The 8,942-nt window shown below is 41.3% G+C and overlaps 1 protein-coding gene across 1 annotated transcript; it reads left to right on the forward strand.

Annotated features, from left to right (window-relative positions):
* Positions 1 to 327: 327 nt before the first annotated feature.
* Positions 328 to 5,322, forward strand: LOC138929356 (uncharacterized). Its single transcript, XM_070288802.1, has 3 exons — positions 328 to 731; positions 1,659 to 3,159; positions 3,673 to 5,322. Exons 1-3 carry the CDS (start codon positions 328 to 330, stop codon positions 5,320 to 5,322), a joined length of 3,555 nt encoding a protein of 1,184 aa, XP_070144903.1.
* The last annotated feature ends 3,620 nt before the right edge of the window (positions 5,323 to 8,942 follow it).

Below are 8,942 nucleotides of genomic sequence, written 5' to 3' on the forward strand. Positions count from 1 at the left end.
TTTTTTGTTCTTTTCTGCACGCTGTTCGCCGCTAGTTCTATTGCTTCTGTATACTTGACCGCAACCGCACGCAAAATCGCTTATCAAGTTTTGTACAGTAACGCAACCGCTTACCGCCCGCAACCCGCTTACCGCCCGCAACCCGCTTATAATTTTGTAAACCCGCTAAATCATTAATAAAACTTACAAAACTAAGAAAATAAATAATACAGTCCACTCATTCACCGCCATACAAATTTTGGTCCGTTCGAGTAGCCGGATACCCGCGTTTATTTGTGAGTTTTCTTCGCGCATACAAAGAGACAAATTTTCGCCATGAATTCGATAATGCATCGGACAATTCAACAACGTGGTGCCTGTAAGGGGCAACTAACGCGCACCCTGAACAGCGCCACGGACTTTGCACAGAGATGTGATTGTGTGCAGACATTGCAACATAAACTGGAGCGTTTGGTTGCCACTTTCAACCACTTCATGGAGCTCTCCGATGACTTAGTGGAATTCAACCTGGAGGATGGGTACGAGGACCCTGGTTTGGATATACCGGAATACGAAGAGAAGTTCTACAGTGCCCACGCTATTTTTAGTAACGCCATAAAAGAAATGGGAGGTCAAGACTACGGCCAAGACCAGTCTAACCTTTTGATCTCAAGTACAGTGGAACGTCTATTTGAGGGACAGAATCAGCTTTTGGAACAAATTCATACCTCTTCGAGTGCAACTGATTTAAGGTTCGAGAAAATTCGGATTCCCACCTTTTCTGGTAAATATGAAGACTGGAGCCAGTTTAGTGATTTGTTTTTGAGCTCAGTGAATAACAACGAGAAGCTTTCTAAGTGCCAAAAATTCCATTACCTGAAATCTTATCTGGATGGTGAAGCTCTATCGTTAATTAAACATATCGCCGTTTGTAACGATAATTACCAAGATGCATGGGAGAAATTGGAAAATCGTTATAATAAAAAATCGCTTATTGCTCGATCTTTTGTGCAGAATTTTCTGTCGCTGCCAACCGCTAATAATTTGAATATCGCTGAGTTACGCAAAATTGTGGATTCTGCCGACGAATGTATACGAGGCCTACACGCGCTTAATTGTGACAGCCGCGATGTATGGCTAATTCATATTCTGCTATCAAAGTTAGGTTCTGAAGTCAAGCAAGCTTGGGCCAATTGTAGTATGTCGTCCAAGGAAGACGTCACCATATATGATTTATTCACTTTTCTCTTCGCTCATTGTGATACTTTGGAGTCTTGTCAGGATTTACACGCATTGCAGCCGTCAAGACCAGCCCAGAGTAGACGCCGCCAAGTCACCTATCATGCAAGTGGATCAAATCAACCGCCCCGCGAGTGTATATATTGTCAAGGACAGCACAATATATATTCATGTACTGAATTCAAAGCCTTGGATGTCGGAAGCCGCCGCACCTTTGTCAGGAATACTAAGTTATGCTTCAATTGCCTAAGTAGGTCGCATCAAGTTTCAGATTGTAATTCTTCAAACACTTGCCGTCAGTGCAACGCGAGACATCATACTCTAGTACATCCGGAGGAGTCAAGATCGATTCCTTCGGCTTCCGCCCATATGTCTGCCGCTGAATTAAATACAACTTCTTCCTTTGATCATGCTGCTGACATGAATACTGCCGCTATCAGCCATCATACTGTGGAGAGGGCTAACAATCAAGCCCTACTGCCAACCATTCTGGCCAATGTTATTGACGCATGTGGCAACACCACCTCATGTAGGTTATTGCTCGATACTGGATCAACAATAACCATGGTATCCGAGTCCTTTATCCAAAGGATCGGAATTTCTCGCTCGCATGCTCGCATTTCGGTAGTTGGTTTAGGTGCTAGCCCGGCAGGCGTGAGCCGAGGTCGCGCTACCTTCACCCTGCTGTCAAGGACCACTACTGCATCAGTGGAGGTCACCGGTTTAATTATGAGTTCTCTGACTTCTCTGCTTCCAGCTCAGCAGGTCAAGTCCAGCTCTTCTATATGGAACAAGATTAGCCGCTTACCGCTAGCTGACCCGACGTTTGGAGCTCCGGGAAAAATCGACGTAATCTTAGGCGCTGATCAGCTGTGGAACATATACACTGGACATCGCCGAGAGTTTGGTATCGAATACCCCATCGCACTACATACTAATTTTGGTTGGGTAATTACAGGCAGTTATTCTGATTGCAACGAAGCATCTACGCAAGCCCAAGTTCACCACGCGTACGAAGACTTGGACTCCTTGGTCCGATCATTCATGGACATGGAACAAGTGCATCCGACCAAAGCGACTATTGATGCTAGTGATCCTGCAGAACAACATTTCCTTAAAACGCATGCTCGTACAGAAGATGGTGTCTACATTGTTCAGTACCCATTTAAGGAGCCCATCATGCCAATTGGATCTACGTTGCCACAAGCTTTAAATCGCTTCGCCGCATTAGAAAGGAAATTTCGAAAATTCCCCGCACTCAAACAACAATATGTTGATTTCATGGAGGATTACCTGAGAAGAGGACACATGGAATTGATACCTGCAACCGCCGCTGGTGAGGATCCAGCACGCTATAATTATTTGGCACACCACGCAGTGTTTAAGCCAGATAGCACTACCACACGTTGCCGAGTCGTATTTGATGGCTCAGGAAAGGACTCCAAGGGTCATTCGCTTAACTCCCGACTGCACATAGGCCCACCTATTCAACGGGATCTGCTTGGAGTATGCCTTCGCTTCCGTCAGCATCGTTACGTCTTTTGCGCTGATATCGAGAAGATGTTTAGAGGGATCTTGGTAGCAGACGAACATACGCATTATCAACGAATAGTTTGGAGAAAGGAGGAAACCGCCACGCTGGATCATTATCGATTGCTGACAGTCACATATGGATTAGCTTCATCGCCGTTTATAGCTGTTCGAGTCCTGAAGCAGCTCGCCACCGACTATGCCGAAATGTATCCGAACGCTGCTGTCGTTCTTAATAGAGACGCTTACGTTGATGATATTCCTCCTGGAATTACAACTGCTCTTACGACACGCATTTTGCTATCAGAGCTCGCCAAGATTTACGATCCGCTGGGTTTGCTTGCGCCCACCACTGTTTTTCTAAAGATTCTATTTCAAGATAGTTGGCTCAGCTCTGTCGAATGGAGTGAGGTATTACACCCCCATTTATGTTTCCGATGGCAACAATTTGTATCTGAAATGCATTTATTGGAAACTTGTCGAGTTCCTCGCTACATTTCAACACCAAGTCAAGCAATTGAGCTACACGGATTTGCGGATGCTTCATCTCAGGCATTTGCGGCCGTCATCTATAGTCGCTTCAAAGTCAACGCTGGATACGCAGTCAACTTGATAATGGCCAAAACTCGAGTCGCACCTATTAAGCCCATATCCATTCCTCGCCTTGAGTTAAACGCAGCACATTTGCTTTCTAAATTGATTTCTCTGGTCAAGCAATCATTAACTATTCCTATTTCCAGAATCAATTGTTGGTCAGACTCCGAAATAGTCCTGCATTGGCTATCATCTCCTCCTCGGACATGGAATATATATGTTTGCAATCGCACTGCTGAGATTTTAGACATTTGTCCAAGAAGCTGCTGGCAACATATTCGAAGTGAAGATAATCCTGCAGATTGCGCTTCCCGAGGTATATTACCAAAGGACCTCGTCGATCATCAAATCTGGTGGAATGGACCCGCTTGGCTATCTCAGTCACGTTCAGCTTGGCCACCCGCTAAGGCTAAGTTTGCTTTGTCGACAGAAGAAGAGGCATGTCTGGAGGTAAAGGCCGAACACAAAGTTAATCTACACATTTCCGACGACGGAAATTCGCTCAACTGTATGATCAACAAAATCTCCTCATGGTCTCGCTTAATAAGGATACTCAGCTACTGCTTTCGCTTCGTCCATCGTTTTCGTGGAAGGACTCCACTCCAACCGTTCCTAGCAGCGTGGGAGCTACAATATGCACGATCCAGGATATTTGCGCACGTTCAGAAAGAGTTCTTTAGCATGGAATATACTCAGTTGAGCACCGGACAACAATTATCAAAGAAGTCCAAGTTAATCCGCTACACGCCCTTCTTAGACGAGCAAGGAATAATGCGTGTTGGTGGTCGCATAGACAATTCGCTGGCTAATTATGACGCAAAACATCCCATAATTCTGCCTAAGGAATCTCCAATCGCCGCTACACTAATTCTATATCAACACTCTGCCTTGCTACACGCTGGTGTCGAATACACCTTTCATAGTTTACGACAACGCTATTGGATTCTAGGAGCTAGAAACCTCGTCCGCAAAACTGTATTCAATTGCCGAACTTGCTTCTTGCAGCGAAGACACACGGCCTCTCAACTGATGGCAGATTTACCAGAGTTTCGAGTTCAACCTGCCCGCTGTTTTCTTCACACTGGTTTGGATTATGCTGGACCTGTATCGATCAAAATATCTACAGGTCGGACGCCAAAGTTTGGAAAGGCTTGGTTTGCTATCTTCGTTTGTCTATCTACAAAGGCAATACACATTGAGCTGGTCAGTGATCTGACAACATCTGCATTTATTGCCGCTTTTCAACGCTTTTGGTCCCGCCGTGGGCCCATCTCAGACTTGTACTCAGACAATGGCACAACTTTTCATGGAGCTAAAAAAGAGTTAGCGGAAATGCAACAGATCGCAATTTCCCAAAGTCAAAACGAAGAGATTTCGAGTTTCTTGTCGACTCACGAAGTTAATTGGCACTTCATCCCGCCCTCTGCACCCCACTTCGGAGGCATTTGGGAGACTGGTGTGCGATCTATTAAACTGCACCTGAAACGAGTTGTTGGCAGCAGCGCACTCACATTCGAGGAATATTCGACCCTGCTCATACAGATTGAAGGACTTCTGAATTCTCGTCCTTTGTGCGCACCCAGCGACCACAGCCTTAATCCGCTAACCCCTTCTCATTTTCTAACAGGTCAGCCTCTCACTTCGGTACCAGAGCCATCTCTCCTGGATGTAAACATCAACAGACTGCAGCGCTGGAGGCAACTGCAGGCCAAGGTCCAAGGGTTCTGGAAACGCTGGAATTTAGAGTATCTCAACACACTTCAAGCTCGCACGAAATGGCAACAAGACGCTCAGGACATTGCCATGGACACCCTGGTTGTGCTGAAGGAGCCAAATCAACCGCCAAGCAAGTGGTTGTTGGGACGAGTCGTAGAAGTGCATCCTGGCCAGGATCAGAGGGTCCGTGTCGTCACAGTGAAAACCGCTAGAGGAACCTACAAGCGACCTATTACGAAAATTGCTGTGCTTCCTTTGAACTGAACAGTCGTTCAGGGGGGCCGGTATGTTGAGAAATAGATAGGCCATTTTCATTACTTCTTTACTTGTTCTTAATTTCTTATAATTGCACCTAGTTAATTGCGCATCACTGTATTGTTTACTTTATGAAAGCTTAAAAGCTCACACGCATAGCCGAAAATGCAGCTTTTGTCTATGTATTAGCGCATCACGCGATCTTTGCATTTTTTGTTCTTTTCTGCACGCTGTTCGCCGCTAGTTCTATTGCTTCTGTATACTTGACCGCAACCGCACGCAAAATCGCTTATCAAGTTTTGTACAGTAACGCAACCGCTTACCGCCCGCAACCCGCTTACCGCCCGCAACCCGCTTATAATTTTGTAAACCCGCTAAATCATTAATAAAACTTACAAAACTAAGAAAATAAATAATACAGTCCACTCATTCACCGCCACCTTCTTTTTTGCCTTCTTCTTGGTTATTTAGTCTTCTACTCCTTCTTTTTTGCCTTCTTCTTCGTTATTTAGTCTTCTACTCCTTCTTTTTTGCCTTCTTCTTCGTTATTTAGTCTTCTACTCCTTCTTTTTTGCCTTCTTCTTCGTTATTTAGTCTTCTACTCCTTCTTTTTTGCCTTCTTCTTCGTTATTTAGTCTTCTACTCCTTCTTTTTTGCCTTCTTCTTCGTTATTTAGTCTTCTACTCCTTCTTTTTTGCCTTCTTCTTCGTTATTTAGTCTTCTACTCCTTCTTTTTTGCCTTCTTCTTCGTTATTTAGTCTTCTACTCCTTCTTTTTTGCCTTCTTCTTCGTTATTTAGTCTTCTACTCCTTCTTTTTTGCCTTCTTCTTCGTTATTTAGTCTTCTACTCCTTCTTTTTTGCCTTCTTCTTCGTTATTTAGTCTTCTACTCCTTCTTTTTTGCCTTCTTCTTCGTTATTTAGTCTTCTACTCCTTCTTTTTTGCCTTCTTCTTCGTTATTTAGTCTTCTACTCCTTCTTTTTTGCCTTCTTCTTCGTTATTTAGTCTTCTACTCCTTCTTTTTTGCCTTCTTCTTCGTTATTTAGTCTTCTACTCCTTCTTTTTTGCCTTCTTCTTCGTTATTTAGTCTTCTACTCCTTCTTTTTTTGCCTTCTTCTTCGTTATTTAGTCTTCTACTCCTTCTGTTTTGCCTTCTTCTTCGTTATTTAGTCCTCTACTCCTTCTTTTTTTGCCTTCTTCTTCGTTATTTAGTCTTCTACTCCTTCTTTTTTGCCTTCTTCTTCGTTATTTAGTCTTCTACTCCTTCTTTTTTGCCTTCTTCTTGGTTATTTAGTCTTCTACTCCTTCTTTTTTGCCTTCTTCTTCGTTATTTAGTCTTCTACTCCTTCTTTTTTGCCTTCTTCTTCGTTATTTAGTCTTCTACTCCTTCTTTTTTGCCTTCTTCTTCGTTATTTAGTCTTCTACTCCTTCTTTTTTGCCTTCTTCTTCGTTATTTAGTCTTCTACTCCTTCTTTTTTGCCTTCTTCTTCGTTATTTAGTCTACTACTCCTTCTTTTTTGCCTTCTTCTTCGTTATTTAGTCTTCTACTCCTTCATTTTTGCCTTCTTCTTCGTTATTTAGTCTTCTACTCCTTCTTTTTTGCCTTCTTCTTCGTTATTTAGTCTTCTACTCCTTCTTTTTTGCCTTCTTCTTCGTTATTTAGTCTTCTACTCCTTCTTTTTTGCCTTCTTCTTTGTTATTTAGTCTTCTACTCCTTCTTTTTTGCCTTCTTCTTCGTTATTTAGTCTTCTACTCCTTCTTTATTGCCTTCTTCTTCGTTATTTAGTCTTCTACTCCTTCTTTTTTGCCTTCTTCTTCGTTATTTAGTCTTCTACTCCTTCTTTTTTGCCTTCTTCTTAGTTATTTAGTCTTCTACTCCTTCTTTTTTGCCTTCTTCTTCGTTATTTAGTCTTCTACTCCTTCTTTTTTGCCTTCTTCTTCGTTATTTAGTCTTCTACTCCTTCTTTTTTGCCTTCTTCATTGTTATTTAGTCTTCTACTCCTTCTTTTTTGCCTTCTTCTTCGTTATTTAGTCTTCTACTCCTTCTTTATTGCCTTCTTCTTCGTTATTTAGTCTTCTACTCCTTCTTTTTTGCCTTCTTCTTCGTTATTTAGTCTTCTACTCCTTCTTTATTGCCTTCTTCTTGGTTATTTAGTCTTCTACTCCTTCTTTTTTGCCTTCTTCTTCGTTATTTAGTCTTCTACTCCTTCTTTTTTGCCTTCTTCTTGGTTATTTAGTCTTCTACTCCTTCTTTTTTTGCCTTCTTCTTCGTTATTTAGTCTTCTACTCCTTCTTTTTTGCCTTCTTCTTGGTTATTTAGTCTTCTACTCCTTCTTTTTTGCCTTCTTCTTGGTTATTTAGTCTTCTACTCCTTCTTTTTTGCCTTCTTCTTCGTTATTTAGTCTTCTACTCCTTCTTTTTTGCCTTCTTCATTGTTATTTAGTCTTCTACTCCTTCTTTTTTGCCTTCTTCTTCGTTATTTAGTCTTCTACTCCTTCTTTATTGCCTTCTTCTTCGTTATTTAGTCTTCTACTCCTTCTTTATTGCCTTCTTCTTCGTTATTTAGTCTTCTACTCCTTCTTTTTTGCCTTCTTCTTCGTTATTTAGTCTTCTACTCCTTCTTTTTTGCCTTCTTCTTGGTTATTTAGTCTTCTACTCCTTCTTTTTTGCCTTCTTCTTCGTTATTTAGTCTTCTACTCCTTCTTTTTTGCCTTCTTCTTCGTTATTTAGTCTTCTACTCCTTCTTTTTTGCCTTCTTCTTCGTTATTTAGTCTTCTACTCCTTCTTTTTTGCCTTCTTCTTCGTTATTTAGTCTTCTACTCCTTCTTTTTTGCCTTCTTCTTCGTTATTTAGTCTTCTACTCCTTCTTTTTTGCCTTCTTCTTCGTTACTTAGTCTTCTACTCCTTCTTTTTTGCCTTCTTCTTCGTTATTTAGTCTTCTACTCCTTCTTTTTTGCCTTCTTCTTGGTTATTTAGTCTTCTACTCCTTCTTTTTTGCCTTCTTCTTCGTTATTTAGTCTTCTACTCCTTCTTTTTTGCCTTCTTCTTCGTTATTTAGTCTTCTACTCCTTCTTTTTTGCCTTCTTCTTGGTTATTTAGTCTTCTACTCCTTCTTTTTTGCCTTCTTCTTCGTTATTTAGTCTTCTACTCCTTCTTTTTTGCCTTCTTCTTTGTTATTTAGTCTTCTACTCCTTTTTTTTTGCCTTCTTCTTCGTTATTTAGTCTTCTACTCCTTCTTTTTTGCCTTCTTCTTCGTTATTTAATCTTCTACTCCTTCTTTTTTGCCTTCTTCTTGGTTATTTAGTCTTCTACTCCTTCTTTTTTGCCTTCTTCTTGGTTATTTAGTCTTCTACTCCTTCTTTTTTGCCTTCTTCTTGGTTATTTAGTCTTCTACTCCTTCTTTTTTGCCTTCTTCTTGGTTATTTAGTCTTCTACTCCTTCTTTTTTGCCTTCTTCTTGGTTATTTAGTCTTCTACTCCTTCTTTTTTGCCTTCTTCTTCGTTATTTAGTCTTCTACTCCTTCTTTTTTGCCTTCTTCTTCGTTATTTAGTCTTCTACTCCTTCTTTTTTGCCTTCTTCTTCGTTATTTAGTTTTCTACTCCTTCTTTTTTGCCTTCTTCTTCGTTATTT

The sequence above is a fragment of the Drosophila kikkawai genome, unplaced genomic scaffold, assembly GCF_030179895.1.
Source record: "Drosophila kikkawai strain 14028-0561.14 unplaced genomic scaffold, DkikHiC1v2 scaffold_167, whole genome shotgun sequence".
NCBI lineage: Eukaryota > Metazoa > Arthropoda > Insecta > Diptera > Drosophilidae > Drosophila > Drosophila kikkawai.

Bases quoted from the DNA above. Each gene is read 5' to 3' on its own strand.
- LOC138929356 (XM_070288802.1), top strand. From the start codon at position 328: ATGCATCGGACAATTCAACAACGTGGTGCCTGTAAGGGGCAACTAACG. The intron at 732-1,658 runs GTTCGAGAAAAT...TGCCGCTATCAG, and splicing joins TCGAGTGCAACTGATTTAAG to CCATCATACTGTGGAGAGGG. The intron at 3,160-3,672 runs GTATTACACCCC...ATATTACCAAAG, and splicing joins GCTCTGTCGAATGGAGTGAG to GACCTCGTCGATCATCAAAT.